General features: G+C 34.4%; 1 protein-coding gene across 1 annotated transcript in view; it reads right to left on the bottom strand.

Annotated features, from left to right (window-relative positions):
• Positions 1 to 16,593, bottom strand: part of LOC145674171 (pickpocket protein 28-like) — a 63,081-nt gene extending 46,488 nt beyond the window's left edge. The window contains exons 1-3 of the mRNA XM_081744003.1: positions 16,528 to 16,593; positions 12,960 to 13,076; positions 4,934 to 5,157 (exon numbers count right to left, since the gene is read on the bottom strand). Of these exons, the coding sequence (XP_081600129.1) occupies positions 4,934 to 5,157; positions 12,960 to 13,076; positions 16,528 to 16,593 (407 nt within the window). The remainder of the gene's footprint in view (positions 1 to 4,933; positions 5,158 to 12,959; positions 13,077 to 16,527) is intronic.
• Positions 16,594 to 17,939: the final 1,346 nt, after the last annotated feature.

The following is a 17,939-nucleotide window of genomic DNA, read 5'->3' as shown; positions in this document are numbered from 1 at the left end:
TTTCAAGAAAATGGACAAACGCAATTAATTCGTAAACCTACAGTAAAAATTAACGCTCTATGAGAATATTGTTACTTAATTGATGAGAAGCTAATACTGAAATATATCTTCATTAAGTTCTATACTACGACGCTAGGAATGCATTGTATGATAACTAACAATACAAATACGAGGCGCGTTCAGAAAGTAACCTCCGATTGGTCATTGTGCGTGAAGTAGAAAGGACAGCGCTACCATCTTTGCACAGGTGTGCGCGGTAGATCAGTCTGCATCCAGCCGTGGTAGAGTGAAGGTTGTCTGATCACTATTTCCACTTTTGTATGGTCTCAAAATGTGTGCTGCAATAGAAAACTACGCCAAGTGTAGGGTGCGACCTGTTATACGTTTCCTTACGGCAAAACAATACTCGGCAGCAGCTATTCATCAGAAACTTTGTGCTGTGCATGGAAGAGGTGTGATGAATGAAGGAGGTGTTCCTGAAGGGGTTCGTTGATTTAAAATTGGACGAGCAAACATTCATGACGAAGAGCCATGAGTGGTCACTGATGAACTCGTTCAGAAAAATTCGTGAAAATCAACGTTTCACAATCACGACGGAAGGATGCACACTCGAAGTCTACAAATGGAGTGCACACTAAATAGTGTACACTTCGTAAAATTAGCTTTTGATCAGCACTTGCTTACAGCGCCTCGTTGTGGTGGAATATGGAACATTGATGACAAAAGAAGGGAGAATTTCGCGTACTAGAAAAAATTAGCATGCTTTTTTTTTCTTTAGATGAATGATTTTCCAGTTATATTAAAGATAAATAAACCGTACAGATTGACTATATGAGGTAACCATAAAATGATTTAAGAGTTTTTTTCATGTATGCCAACAGTTTCAGCTTTGCCGTGCCTGCAAATATTTGTCATTTTGGGTATTTCACGCGCAGATTAACAAGAGCGGAGCATAAATGCAATACATATATAATATATGTGTGCGTTGTCTTATGTGCACAATAAACTCGTAACGGCATAAAAACACTAAACTATTGGCGATATTCTACTTTATTAGGCATGCTTGCGGAGGGAATATTTAATAATCTCCCGAAAGAAGAGTAGCACTGGTGATTAGGGCGCTGAAGACACTTTTGCGAATTAGTTTAGGAATTTTATTGCAACTGAAAGTAGGCAACGTGCAAGAGCGTTATGACACCGAGGGGAGCGGTATTTACAATAATGTGGCACAAAACTACTTTGGGAGAGGGTTGATACTGAGTATAATTGCTTCCTGTACGGTAGATTTCACAACAATGACAGTATAATTGCTGTAGTTCTACTGTATTCTTTGAGTTCAGGCATACTGATTGAACTCTTTCTACCATATTGCGCTAATATTGAAGTTCCTTAGATGTTATTCTTTCACTGTGAATTTATTGATTTTACCTGGAAATCATCGAAATAGTGTCTCCGTATTCTTAATCTACAGCAAAAGTTAACACATAGAAGGATGACAAGGAAAGAAATGGTAAAGTTGAACAACATGAGGACCAAAATTACAGAAAAAAGCTATTATGTCGCTATGAAATACCAATTTATAAGGATAATACATACTCAAGGCGAATAACCCTAATGAAAGTAGTATGGTAAAAATAACAAAAAAAAAAAAAGTGAGATTACTATCTTATAAGCCTGCTTGAATGGAGTTCTGTATATTGTATACACTTCAACATTTACGTGCATTTTACTACGCTTTCGGCGCCCTACATCTCTCTTGAAATATACTCTCCTACATGCTTCCCACTGCGAAAATGGTTATTCAGTAACGAAACAAATCCCCTCGTCCAAATATAAACGTAAAATAAACTACTAAAAATATAATAAGAATTTTATGAAAATTAAGAGACGGTTTTATGAAAAAATACAGTATGTAATGTAATGGCTCTCATTGTTTAACTATACGGAAGAAATTATTGTTCATAATCTTTTAATACTGGGTACAGTAATGGGATTTTATGAATTAAGAGGAAGGCAAGTCTTTACTTTGGACATTTGTTTCAATGAATCGTTCAATGAACCGATTCGTAACAAAGACGGAAAAGAAAGTGCTCTGCGGGGTTCCAACCAGCCTTCACTCGCTAACACTCGCTCGTCAATATTATGTGAATTAAATATTATACTTTGGTACAAAAAGGAACCAACCTACCTACTACCTTATATACAGTATATGGGTGAAGAGGTAAGTTGTTAAAAAAGGAACCAAGAGATCCAATCGCTAAATCGAAGAATAAAAAAAATGAAATGGCCATAGAAAGACTTACCAGAAGTAATTTGTGAAATCTTTGATAAATGTGGAGAAAGGAATTTTTGATCTGTATTTCACTTTTCGGTACCTGTCAAAAATACACATTGTACGGTAATTGGTATATTACAGTCCCAGACAGCATGTTTGCTTGCCGCAAGCTTGCCTGCCGCTTTTATTTGATTTTATTTCGCTTTGGCTTATACACAAAAGCTTATTTCTGCTTAGCGCAAGCTGTAGTTCGGGCAACCCACGCTTCACTTGCGAGACGCTTTTCTTTAGACTGAAGTAAAAAGCCAGCGCGCGTTCGATTTTCAGTTGTTCTCAAAAAGCACGTGACGCTGACCTCTTAACTTTCGGCGACAAGGTAGTGTTCGCGTTGTTAGCGTCTTGTTAGCATTCAGCTTCAATAAAGGACAAACTTAAATATTTTCTTTTAATTGTGCCGTCTAGTACTCTAGTCCCACGTACCTATAATGTCGCTCTTTATTTCCTCATATTTCGGTAACCATGAGGCATAACGAATTGTAGTATTTATGTATAAAGCATAAATGTGAACATAGATGGCAGCAGGTTTGAGCCTACTTATTTCGCGAAAGAATACACAACTGTTGGAGATATTTTAATATAAACTTCAAATTTAACTTACAGTATAAACTTTATTTGAACGCTGTGTTTAAAGTATAAACATTTTTCTGCGTTTTTAAATAAAAAGGTAGAAATTTCAAGTACTCGCGGCTAATATAGCAACATACTAGATATTTGTAAGAAGCACCGGCGCGTTGCTTGTCACAATTACAACGTAACAATTATGCTTATTTTGATGTTTTGCAGAAGCGGATCGGAGACTTGGGTGTTTTCACGGTTGTGCATTTGCTTCAATAATTGGGAAGTTGAGAGGATAATATATTGTACCATAGATTTAGTCACACGGTTAAATTATTCTGATTTCATACTGTATTATCTAAATTCGATTACTGCAAGCTTCCATATAACTTGTTTGGCGTGTGTTTCGCTTGCAATAAGCTAATTAAAGCTTGCCATTGATGAGAATACGCTTATAATTGGCTTGCGTTTGAGATAATTTGACTTGTGTTTAACTTGTGAAGACAAGCTTGCCCCAAGCCTTGCCCAGATGTAACTAACTAGCTTGCCACAAGCTTAGGGCAAGCTAATTGGCTTGCATAGCATAGCTTGCGGCAAGCTAATTGACCTTGCGACAGCAAGTTTGTGGCAACTTGCAGCAAGTTTAAATTGCTGTCTGGGGTCTCTCTCAAGTGCAAGGAAATATGGTATCGTTGAAAGGAATTCGTTTAGAATCAAAACTATAAAATTAGGCTTATGTGTCTATGAATTAACATTTGCGGCTGCGGTTGTAGCTGTAGCTATAGAGAAATGAATAATCTATGTATACTATGCTAGAACTTAATATATTCATACACCATTAAAATTTGTCATTTACGTGCAAATAGCCGCATTACCGATAGTGCAACTATTTCAATTAAGCTACATAAACCATGTAATATTTAAGCACAAATGTCTTTATAGCATTATTAAAGAAACTATTTGTTTGTTTTCCCTATACTATTTTAAATTCTATTGCATACTCAAAGAACATAACGTAAATACATTTGTTATTTGCGTAATATTTTTATATTCGACTTGTAAAATCACTAACTTGTATGTTTATCAAGTAAATTATTATAAAATCAGTCCACAAATATATTTACTTAAACAAAAATATTAAGAATATGCCTATTAAAATTTTATTAGGTCATTCTACGAGAAATCGCCATATTAAGCACACAAGTATACTAACGTAGTGTACATCCTCGCACACTACGCACTATGCACTCGCACACTTGTGAACTTGGACCTTTTGACGCACACTAGGTGACGTCACTTCCGGAAATAAGCGTACTTCAAATGTGCACTTGTATCTTTTGGACACGGCCTAATAGCTGTCTATAAAATCTTTTTGGTTATATGAGCTCTCCAATGTGTTGGCGGCACTGATTTTTTTGTCGTGTTACTGGTGGTTTTGTTGTTGTCTCCGTCGTCTGCAACTTTAGTACTCTATAATAAAGTGTACGTGGCTGTTGTTCATAAATAAAAGCACGTCTAAAATGTTTGTAAACGCAAGCACATTTGTAAGCATAAGCACGCGATAGTTACAATATAAAACATTTGTATTTTATTTTCACAATTCAAATAAGCTAACACAATATTATGCCAGATAATTCCTTAATTCCCGTTCATGTTTGAATTCAACTAACGATCTGTAGAGAAATAGCATGTAGGAAGCATTATTTGTATTCACATGAAATTAAACTTACGAATATTAATGCAGAGGTTATTGCATTTAGTAGTTTAGTCTCTTAGAAACACATACAACTTGTAGATTACTTGACCAAATGGTTTTCTTAAACTTCTATAAGTTTGCAAACCTCATAAAAATATTGTTATGTGATTACTATTCTTTTGTTTTGAGTGAAACCTCACATCTATTGATAAAACGCTTACAACCATCCTTTCTTTCACATAAAATAATCTTGATTCTTCAACATGCATTAATATGTGATTTTAGTATAAAATGTTAAATAAATATTATATAAGTAAACGGCACCCATAGAACGATGCCATACGCACCTCTCAGAACATGATGACCTTTCTTCCCCCAAATACTGGAGACCGTGAAGAGTAGACCGGGAAAAATATTCTGTGAAATATTGACTCAGGTCTTTCAAACATCTGAAGATTGGAAGGTAGGACTTCGACGTACCATTTCTGATCTCTTCTCTGGTCTGCAAACACTGTGTTGCATCACTTTCCTCAACTATATTGATTATTTCAGATTGTTTGGGCCTTAGCTCCTAGAATTGTAAACATTTATATTATAGCATACAAGTTCATTTAGACATATTAGCCGACTTCATGAAAGTTCACGAAAGCAGAAACTAATGAACATAAAAAGAGTGCTAAGCAGCAGCAAAGAATTTGTCTATCTTAATAACATAAGTACTTGCTTAACTTAATTTATCATAAAGCAATGACTTTAGAAACCTACCGACTTACATTTTTATATTATATTGTACTTGCTTATACATATATATCCGTTTTTATACAAGGTGGACCATTTACCTTGATACGAGTTTAGTGAATACAAAATGCTGAATTTACCTATATAGTATTGTGCAAACATTAATAGGGAGCATTATGTGACTGGCTATGTGATACCACCAGATTAACAGTGCAACCAGCCCAACATATTGTTTTAATGACATTACGTTATTATTGCATATTTCAAACGTGAAACGAAAACTTACAATTCCACATTTATCATAAAGTGTTGTATACAAATCTCGTTGCAGTATCACAAACATCGAGAAACAATTAAAAATTTTGGAGGGTTATACAACAGTAAAAATGCAAGTGATACCGACTTGGTAACGGACATTCAAAGTACCTCAATGTAGAATGCTATGGTAATCGCATTACGTATTTCGAAATAGTAGAGACAAAGTTACACGGAATTGAAACTTGGACTTAAAAATATTTCCTAACAGTGTTTAGATCAACACCAATCCAATTACTTAGATAGTTTTCAATAAATATAACAATCATTTGATATTTCAAAGTTCGGAAATATTTTTAAAAGAGGTTAAATTTGATATATAGCTTAGAATGGTGTATTTATGGGAATTTTAAAAAACACTTTTTGATTTACTTAGTTTCTATGATATTACAACAAAATGTTTTGGTAAGTAAAATTACAAGTTCTCGGAATTACTCAATTTTAAGCAGTAATATAAACTTCAGCATTATTTACCTTATTTCCAGAACGGTTTGAAGTATCAATTTGCAATAAATGGAATCACGATCTTCACATCTACTGAAAGTCATTTATGCAATTAGATGACGTACTTGTTTAAGTACTTTTTAGAATAAAATGCTTTTAGAAAGTTAATTTTTCAGTCCCTTATTTAGACTGAAATCCATCATAACATGATCATAGTATTAGATGCTGAAGTGCTTCGGATGTGCATTGAACCGTCAGTTTCACTTTTGTTATTATTGCTGTGTGGCTTCCAAAATTTGAATGTTCGTAATATTGTAGCGTCGTTAGTCTGCAACACTGAATAGCAAGCATAATATTGTTTGTTTTCGATATATATGTAAATTCGAGATATCAAAAACCTACTGTGGCGTTATTTGAAAAATATAGATTTGTGTTGGTTTGGCAGCGCTGTTGACCTGGTGATATCACACAATATGTTAAACAAGAAACCCCTGTCAATATTTCCACGATACAAAACTTAAGTGCTTTGTGTTTATACTTTGAAAGTAAGCACAAAGTACTTTGAAAGTAAGTACTTTGTGCTTATACTTTATATTATACAAAGTTCAAAGCACATAAACAGACAGCGTTTATGGCTCTAATGGTTCTTTACTTACTGATACCACAACAACCATTAATGAATTTTACATATACTGTTCTAAGACATATGCCGATTATCCTTCCAATTTTACAATAACACCAGTCTCCTTTCAACGATAATTTTCTCAGATTCCTTATAATGGCGGTACTCACCTTTCACAAGCCATTACTATTTTTAATGTACAGGCAGTGCTTCACACAAGCAAGCCACATGTTTTTCCCGTTAGGAGATATTTTATGTATTTTATGAAGAATTCCTCGATGTTGGTTTTCCTTTTCGGTGTGAGACGAATAACGAATTTTTGCAGGTGGATGAGTTTTGCAGAATCAGGGGATTATAATTATCTTCCCTAAAGAGATGCTTCATCACCCGTTCAGTCTAATCGACTTGGCACGCTGCTTAAGATGGGTCTCAAGATTTTTACCAATATTATGGCCAATCGATTTCATCATATCATTCACAAAATTATAAGTCCCTTCCAACCTGCCTTGCATCCAATCATTAAGATTTATACAGTTTGTTTCAAAATTAAGGGTTATCATCTCATATTTTATTGAAATGCTTGAATGCAGATGTTATTGCAGTAGCTTATGGAGGAACTTTTTCCAGTCTGTTCCACCACTGTTTATTTTCTGTTCTACAGGCATACGACTTTCCTATTACCTTTAGATTATACACAAATTACTACTCCGCCTGAAAATAAATTGTCGTCACCTCTTCATAGCTCTTCCAGAAAGAAGAGATATTTGCGAGGGGTGTACTCTTTCAATACTCTCTATTTGTCTAGCATTAGAATCGCTCTTTATAAATTAGTTCATTTCCACAGTGAAACTTAACATGATTTTCAAAAGTTAAATGTTCAAATGTATACTGATGATATTAGTGTTGCTTGCACCACTTCTGCACACGCTACTGATCGCTTTAGCCGAGTGGTTCATTTGCTCATCCGTGGCTAAGTGGTTAGTGTACGCGTCTTTGGCGTGGCAAACCCGGATTCGATTCGTGACGCGAGCTTAAGTGGTTCGGATTCCACGTTAATCAGTAGGTCCATGTCTCATATAGCCTCACTGCTGAAAAAGATGCTAAACTCAAAATCAACTCAATTCAACCTAAGTGCTTTGCTTTCAAACAACTTAATAGTTTCCAATTTACCCTAGTAGCAGAGACAACTTGCAAACGGCTTGCTGTAAACCAGCTTGATTGGAAAACAACAAGCATACCGCAAGCTGGGTTACAGTAACGAAGTTCCATGGGAGCAACCTTGCCTTCAGTGTTCCATTCAAGCTTGACGCAAGCGTTTTACAAGTCAAGTCAAGTCAATAGCCAATGAACGGCCAATGATGCTATGATGCTTTGCGAAGAATCTAAAGCATGGCTTGCAAGTACAACAAAAAGCAGATTGTATGGAAGCATGAGTTTCAAGTGCAAGCGTAGAAAGCCAAGAGCCAAGCAAGTGCCAACTGGCCGAAAGTTTCTTGCTACTAGAGTAGTATCGCAAAAATAATATTATTTTGTTTGCAGATTTTCACTCCACCATTTCACTTGATTTATTGTTTCCTACCAATAGATTTATCAACTTAAACACTTAGAAATCTATTTTTAATCTGACATCAATCCTTCATATAATCATATACGAGAACCATTAATTGTAAAATGAAATGAAAAAAGAAATTAAATCTTTTAGTTTAACATTCCACGTTTATGCCTGTTAGGCTAAGGGGGACAGGTAATTTAGGCAAGTGAATTATGCTGGCATAATTCGTGGAATGAAAATGTGGAAGGAAACTGGAGCACTCTGAGAAAACTATCTACGACAAACTTACTTGGCCGGGGATCGAACAAAGTACCTCATAGGTAAGCGGTCTACTGCTGAGCCACTGTTGCGGGGAACCATTAATTAAAGTAATCAGTACACTACTAGCTGTCAATCACTTGTGTTTCTTTACCTCACAGTGATCTATACTTAACACTAGTTAGTTCTAGATTGTGGCTTTCTGCGTCAATTCTCTCGTTAGCAGAAATACATGTAAGCCGACTTTATTCCTTTCATGGCTGGCTTTTATGGTAATGTTTCTTGAACGTTTATATCAAATTCACAGTAGTTATTCACCTCATTGACCGTGTTGTCAACAGTATATCATCTGCCATTACTAATATTGTGTTTAAATTTTTCTTCCATATGGTCCTATTTTAGCCAACTTGTGAGCTGTATTTTCCGTATCTTCGCACAGGCTGTATTATGTTTAAAGATTTTTCTTGGTTTCCTTTCAGAGAACATCAAGTAGTAAACTGGCTTCTTGATATTACGATTCTTTAGATCTCAAAATACTCACCTCTCTGTACATCTAATAGTTGCATTTTTTTTTTTTTTTTTTTTTTTTGAAACGACTCGAAGGTAAAAGTTCACACAAGCTAAAGAAGAAATTATGTTGTCGAACACTTGAATGATCTGTTTGAAAAATAAATTTTAACAATTATTACCTTACCATATTTAATCATTACGTAACTTCAGTTGCATTTATTTACATTTAAGGGTATAGTGATATTTCATATCTGTTATATTAATTCTTTAGTTTTATGTATTTCTACTGCCACATAACTTAATTTTTAACTACTGTCCTTTGCAATTCTGTTTAGATATAATTATTTTAATTAATACAATAATTTTTAAAAATGGTCTAAGACGTTTGCGTGCTGATAATGATGTGCTTCTGATAGGTGGTACGAATTCCACTTAAATAAAACTTATAACGGTTTTAAAGTTTCTGTGTTTGTATCACTGTCGAATTCTGTTAAGTGTAATTTGTAATAGAAACTAATTAGCATCAATTACCCACTTCGCTGGGTTAAATTAAAAAAAAATAGTAATATGTTCCCATAGTCAGTCATTTTTACTATTGCTAAAGCTCTCTTTGATGTCGGTCATTTTCGATGATTTTTATGTATTCCCCTCCCCTCCCCATGTTACGGGGCACGACATCGGACATGTCATTGTTTATCTCAGTGACCCCAAAAGCTATTAATTTGACACTGATATTTTTTATTTCGATCATTTTTATATATTTCCCCCTTCCCTCGTCCAAATTGAGGTGCTGAATTTGAACTTAAACGGCATCAGAAGTGTCACAGTTCATCTTAGCGACACCGAGAACCGGACTCGACACTAATACAGGTCATTTTCGATAATTTTTAAATGTCTCTTCCCTCCCCACCTTTAACTTACACTGTCAAAGTGATATGATAAAAAAATCTCAGGTTTAAACTTCACCTAGGTTGTAAATTTGATCGAGATCGGTCCAGTGGTTCAAGAGTTATTAATTTTTATTTACTTTTATATATCTCCCTTCCTATCACCCTCCAATTACTTCTACTGTCAAAGTGAAATGATAAAAGAACACCTCAGGTCAGAACCTCATCTATGTTAAAAATTTGATCCAGATTGATCGTTTGGTTGAATATTTATTAAGTTTTATTTATTTTTAACTTTTTCTCTCCCTCCCCTAAGTTCTATCATCAAAGTTAATAGATAAGTACCATCCTAGGCCCGAATTTCATCTATGTTGAAAATTTGATCGCCCCGATCGGTCGAATGGTTCAAGAGTGATCAAGTCACAAAGACAGTCACTTTGATTTGTGTTTTTTACATATATATCTCCCTCAACCCCTACGTTGCACTGTTAAAGTTAAATGACATAAATTATTCCAGGCCTAAATGTCAACTATGTTGAAAATTTGATTAAGATACTTGGATGGTTCAAGAGTTAAGTTTTATTTACTTTTATATATACTTGATAAATCTCCCCCTCCTCCCCCCTAGGTTCTACAGTCAACGTGATAATATAAAAACAAACTTTCAGTCGCGAACCTCATTTATGTTGAAAATTTGATCGAGATCGGTCGGGTAGTTAAAACATTATTATTTGTAATTATTTTTATAGAAATCTCCCCTTCCATCCCACTCCCCTGAGCTCTACCGTAAAAGTGATTTAATAATAACCATCCCAAATCCGAATCTCATCTATGTAGAATATTTTGTTGAGATTGGTTTTATGGTTTAAGCGTAATGAAGTAACAAAGACAGTCACTTTTATTTTTATTTTTAATATATATATATATATATATATATATATATATATATATATATATATATATATATATATATATATATATATATATATATATATATATCCCTCCTCCTCTTACCTAAGGTGCATCTTAAAAATGAAATGACGAAAACATTCCAGACCCAAACCTTGTCTACGTTGAAAGATTTATCGAGATCGGTCGGGTGCTTCAAGATTTGTTAAGTTTTATTTATTTTCATATATTTCCCCTCCTTCTCCCTTTAGATTTACCGTCAAAGTGAAATGATAAAAAAAACTTTCCATGTTTAAATCTCGTCTATATAAGAATTGATTGACATCGATCGGGTGGTTCAAGACTTATTAACTTATGAATATACTCACTTTTATTTTTATACATGTTGATTTCAGTTTATCTCCCTCTCCTCCCCCTCCTGCTCTGTCAAAGTGAAATGATAGAAAAGATTCCAGGTCCATACCTCATCTATGTTGAAAGTTTGATCAATATCGACTCAAGAGTTCAAGAGTTATGTAGTTTTGTTTATTTTTTTATAGTTTCCTCTACTCCTCCTCCCCTAAGGTCTACCGTTAAAGGGAATACCTAAAAGTACTCCTAGGCCAGAACCGGATTTACGTCAGAAATTTGAGCGAGATCGGTCATGCGGTTTCAGAGATTAAGAGTCACAAAAATAGTCACTTTCAGTTTTATAATATAGATTAAGAGACAAAAAAACAATAGAATCGCATGTAGTTTAACTTTCGAAAGAAAAAATAAATTTCTTTAGTTAAAGTATAAAGAAGTCATAGTTGAACCGATAAAGCATTTACTTACTGAGGCAATATAATAATTTAGGTGTGAATTTGCACTCATCTCATATCTATTGGCAAGATTTTAACTGTAGTAATCAAGTGTAAGCACCTTTGAATGGTAAAATATTACCAAATCCTAACTTATGTGTACTTATCAATATTACATTTTGTAACTGTGTTAGATTCATCGATCAAATAATTAATAATCTATCAAACGCCCTTTTCCAGCATCACGTTCAAAGAAGAGGTAGCTAAATTTAAATTTCAATCTGAGACAGTGCTCGACTTTTTATGTAAGGTAAGCACTCCACCGGAAATATGAATCATACATGATAATATTTGCATTGTATAAAGTTTTTCATTCATTTGCATAGGAATTACGATTTTTCCATTTGGAATTATAAGAACCAAAAATATATTGTATTTAAGAGAAACTTACTGAATAATTTTATGTTACGAATTAGAGGAATGTAAACTCAACATACTTAGTATTTTATTTTCTGCTGTATCATTTTACGATAGGAATTCCTATAATATTCCCGGATTGATAACAACAGTGCGAAATACAAATAACAACTATTAAACTTGACTTCATAAACATCGCAGTCACGAACTCATTCAATCCTCATGAATACTATATGTCTTACCCTATCAGACACCTTGTTCAAAAGTATGTATAAAGCTGTTTTCTGCTTCCCACAAGTTTTTGTTCACAGTCAGGTACAGCAAAAAAATTAAAGTTACATATCTCACACTTTATAAATTTAATTTTACGTCGCATTTAATTTTGCGTCATAGTAAGTTATGAAAATCAAGTTAAATCTGTAAAACGATTGGGGTTGATATGGTCGTAAATGTTTTAGTAGTTATAAAAGTACGTATGCAGCCCCTTAACGTGGAGCTTAATTGAAATATATTACAATTCCATCATGGTCATATGGTTTGCGTATTCGCCTTTGCAACGGAAGAACTTGGCTAAATTCTCAGTAGAAGATCAGTGGTTCAGATTCCATGTTAAGCTGATGGTTCATGTCTTGCATAGTCTTACTTCATCCATGATACGATGTCCATAAATTTTGATAATGAAAGACGAATAAAAATCTAGTAAAAGACTTATTTAATTTTCCTTATTAGCATAAAGGCATAATGTGTAGTTACTACTACTTAATATGTTTATAATATGTATAGTGTGAAGAATGATCATACGTATCTCAACCTAAACACAAAGCACAGTTACGCGATAGGATGTATACTATAATTTAATATTATCAATAGTACAAGGTGTCAATATTATAAGCTATTCTACGAGTTTACAATATTCTTTTTTAGGCTATTTACACTTACCTTCACTTCGGTAAGAAGTAACTTCAACTCCTCGATCTCGTTCCCATGGTGATCAATGGCTCGTGCGCAGTTATGAATCTTATCATTTAGTTTTGAAATATCATCTTCTAGTATGTTCTGCAATAGCCATAAAAATTAAAACCCAAGATTTTCAAAGTTTTCAATCTGGACATTTATGTTATTTTTTCTAATTGCATGTATTGCAAAGTAATACAATCAACCAAGAAAAAAATCGGTCATTGTTGAAAGGGAATATGTTTCATTATATTTAAATGACATATATATCCTTTTAATTCTGTCCGATTCAAATACGTTTCTTAGATATGTGAAAATATACATGTTTTATTATGTAATGCTTCTTTTTTAAGCAAATGATTCTAAATACTTTCATCTTTCAACGTAACGTTCATTATATACCCTCTTGAGCTGACAAGCTTCACAGCTCAGTGTTTTCCCAATGCTATGGATATGTGTTCCTTGAAAACGGTGCTCTAATAGAACTTTCAGTCAGCGATTAATTACTGTTTTCTTACATAGAAGACAAAAATTGGTATATTATTGACATCCTTTTTAACGTATACCCTATTTTTCTATACCTTTACTTCTAAATGTGTTCCTTCCAGTCAAGAATAAAATAAGACTTTACATTCCAACACACGAACTAAAAACTTCAACAAAGACGTGAGGTACATAGATGGGATGTAAGTCACTTCATATTCTACATTCATGCATAAATTACAGTAAGCATAATACTGTATAAAAATACGTTTAAAAATACTCACTTAAAGCATTGCTCTCTTCACTTTACAGCAATCTTCTTAAAGTTGTCGCTACTTAGCAAGTTAGGGGGGAATTTGGACATCCTTTTCTCGGCTGTTCATGCATACGTTTCAAAGTGATTTAAACTCTTCGGTATCGCTCTCATGACAAACTAAATATTTTATTGTTTTACTATTTGAAATGCCCGTTTTTGTATGGGAAGATTAGGGTATTGGAAAATATTTTATCTCCATTCAGAAGATGCACTTCAATTAAAATGTAATTGTATCATTGATTTAATACTGTACTTTTCATATAAATGTTTAACTCATCTATCCCTTTAAATTCTCCTACTAATCAATAGGACATGATAAAAAAAAATAAATCCTTGAGGTAGGTAGTAACCATGTTTCAAAACTCATTTCAAACTGATGTTTTCCGCTATGCAACTGTAAACAACAAAAATGTCGATTTTCATTTGGTAAAAAAAATAAAATTTGCCTCTCAATCTTAAGACCAACATTTTGAAAAATATCATATTAGTGTCTGCAATTTTTAATGAGCAGTTTATACACAAAATTTCATTTTTTTTTCTATGCTTACGTGCTCCTGAGATACTCCATTCCTTGCATTATTCTAGTTTGTTATACTCAACAGTAAAGTAGAACAAAGAAAACTTGAAGAGGTTAATCACTCCAAGTATCTGGGAAGTATTTTGACGAGAGACATTTATTGTACCAAAAAAGATCAGCTCAAGGTTTGTCATAACCGAATAAGCATTCAACAAGGTAAGATTGCATTTATCTAGCAGACTTAATATTAGACTAAATAAGACGCTGGCCAAGTGCTATATATGGGGCATTTGAATGCATCGTTCAGAGACTTGGACATTACGAAAGTTAGAGTAGAAATACTTAGAGAGCTTCGAAATGTGGTATTTCGAGGAAGACGGTGAAGATAAAATGGACAGAGAAACAAACAAAGATGTTTAAAAACGAATAGATAGAAGAGTATAGTTTTATCCAGCAGCCTTCTTACAAAGACCAATTGGATTGGGCACATCTTGCGAAGAAATTGTATTCTTCATACCTCCATAGAAGGAAAGATGGAAGGAGAAGAGGAATAGGAAGAAGAGAACGCAACTAATAGATAATTTGAAAAACTATAAGAAATTATTTTGAGTTAAAAGAGGAAGCTGAAGATCGAGAAACATGAAAAAAAATTTGAATCTAAACCTAAAAAAAAAAAAAATGCCTGATTGATCCCAAAACCTCCTAAAAGTTAGAATGCTTAATAATAATAATAATAATAATAATAATAATAATAATAATAATAATAATAATAATAATAATAATAATAATAATAATAATAATAATAATACCCATAGTTCCCTTAGAACAAATCCTTCTGTCAAAATGATGATTGAAAACTGGCCCGAGGTAGGTACTAAATATGCTGCAAAATTGATTTCAAAAGTTTCAGACGTCTTTGCGGGATGTCATTACAAGCAACAATGTTGCTTTCGGTGCGGAGACAAAAGCATAACATGTAAAGAGATGACAATTTTCATTGTTTTCTATTACTTCTTAAAGTTATCGGATGCCTATCCAGCGTTAACAGTTTAGTTTGAAACCAATGTATTAGTTGTATAAAAATAAATGTCCTCCATATCTCTTGATATTTGGATTTTTAAGCAACAAAAGGAACCTAGTTTCTTATGAACATTTGTCAGAAATGAAAATGCGGCAGTGCACAATGGGATGTTATGCACTCGTGATATGTGTTATATTCCATGAGCGTATAATTTTACCTATATGTGTGCTAGTTTGTTACGCCTTTCCTCACGTACATCCGTTTGTACATGTACCAAATTGTCAAGATAATGTAACAAATTAGAAACATTTTAAACACAATGGAGAAATGATTTAATTTTGATACTTTTGGTTTGGTTTCTAATTAAACATTCTGTATAGAAATGTCACAGTGCTCTAAAGAATTTCTTAAGTTTCATTGAACTTGACAAAAGAGGAAAGAATAAATGCAAGAGAGAACAGGGAGGCAAACTGTACAGACAGGTGTGGGCAGCTGGATGGTTTGGGGATGCTTCTGTTGGCATGGACTGGGACCGTTAGCGTGCATGAAACACAGCGTGACATCTCTTGTGTGTCTGCAGGTGTTAGGGGTTACGTATACCCTACAACGCAAAACTTCTACCCAATTTCCAGGACGACAATGCACGGTGCCACCTAGCCAGGAATGTACTTGCTTGGCTTAAGGAATATTCGACAGAGCTGCATGAATTGGCCCACTAACTCATCGGATTTATTCCCATAGAATACTTATGGGATGTCTTGGAACGAGCTGTTTGCGCCATGTCTCCTGCATCTATATCTCTGGGCTCATTGTGGGATGCCCTCAGAAATATGTAATGTCAGATCCCCGTGTAAATATATCAGGAACTTGCAGAATTCATGCCGCGCCGTGTCCAGGCCGTCCTTCGAGCAAAAGTTGGACCAACAAAGTATTAGGCAGGTTGTAGCAATTCAGTGCGCAATCAGTGTACGAGGGCTACTATTTGGCAACACTGATTGTAGCTAGGCACTATTTTTGTTTGCATAGAAACGTTTGACATTGTTGACCACAAAGTACTTTAAATATTTTGTCAATAGCTTTATTTGTGTTTTTTACATTGACTTGCAGATTGCCTAACAACAGAAAAATCGAATTAACTCGTGAAAAATTTTCGTGCGTTGATTTCTTACGATTTTCGACGTGTATTATTAAGACAAGAGTGCATCGATCAACTTACCTCCACATTTACCCCATCCTTTGGCACTGTTAAAATATGGCTTAACGATTTTACTCTTGGTCCCATTTTCTTATTGACGAAATTCGCGAATGTGGTCCAAAATCAGTTGTTATTCAAAAAATAAATAAATAAATAAATAAACATTGCTGCTGCTGCGCAAATACAAATACTGCAAGATCGTCTTGTGGCATACTGTGTGATTGAGGCAACCCTAGGCTTTAGTTCCACCAGCACATATAAAATATTGCATGATCATTTAGCAGTGAGAAAAGTTTGTTCTCGCTGGATCCCTCATAATTTAAGAGAAACTCAAAGAGAAGCTCGTGGTGCACACAAATGCTCAATAAATACAATGCTTCATTGGGCTGGTGCTTCAAAAGACGTATATAAGATTGTAACAGATGACGAGTCATGGATATATGCATATAAGCCGGAACGTAAACAGCAGTCGTCTGTATAGGTCCACCAAGATGAACCAAATCCAACAAAAGTTGTTTGTGCTCGAAGCACATCGAAAAAAAAAAAAAAAACTGGTCGCTGTTTTTCGAGATAACTGGTCGTGTGGCGGGAATGCGGCGTAGGATCGACACTGCGTAGCATCGAAACTGCGTACGATCGAAAAATTCAGCTCAAAACCTGTTTCGATCGTACGCAGTTTCGATCGTACGCAGTTTCGATCCTACGCAGTTTCGACGCTACGCAGTTTCGACCGTACGCAGTTTCGATCCTACGCAGTTGCCCTGAAATAATTTAAGTTTTAATCATGCGCTCAAATATATATATATATTTTCTCTCTCTTTAATTTGTTTAACCTGTGCAGCTATAAATTAGGGTTATATTCATGGACTCCACACGACCTAAACTGCGTAGGATCGAAACTGCGTACGGTCGAAACTGCGTAGCGTCAAAACTGCGTAGGATCGAAACTGCGTAGCGTCGAAACTGCGTACGGTCGAAACTGCGTAGCGTCGAAACTGCGTACGATCGAAACTGCGTACGGTCGAAACTGCTTAGGATCGAAACTGCGTAGGATCCACACTGCAGGTAGGATGGACAAGTTACAGGCGTATGGATTGAGAATCAATTATGATTTGTAATGATGACTATGTCAGAAGTGTAATACTAACTTTGAAACAGCTTCGACGGAATATAATGTAAAATAGTTATGTAATATGAAGAATTTAAAGTAATGAAGAATATGATGTATGATGAATATTGAAGGATAAGAATAATAATAATGTTTAACGAATATTTCGATTGTAAAGATATTATTTCTAAAGGCTGTCAGAAAGTTAGAGAAACAAAAGTCAGATAAAGATTCATATGCTCTTCTGTGTGCACTTGTCTGCGTAATATGAATGAAAATTTATATGATTTTATGTACAGCTTAACGACCTAATCACCAGTTATTC

Source organism: Thermobia domestica, chromosome 17 (assembly GCF_964235325.1).
Source record: "Thermobia domestica chromosome 17, izTheDome1.hap1.1, whole genome shotgun sequence".
In the NCBI taxonomy this organism is placed as follows: domain Eukaryota; kingdom Metazoa; phylum Arthropoda; class Insecta; order Zygentoma; family Lepismatidae; genus Thermobia; species Thermobia domestica.
The sequence above is the reverse complement of the archived record's forward strand: the minus strand, read 5'-3'. Positions and strand labels throughout refer to the sequence as shown.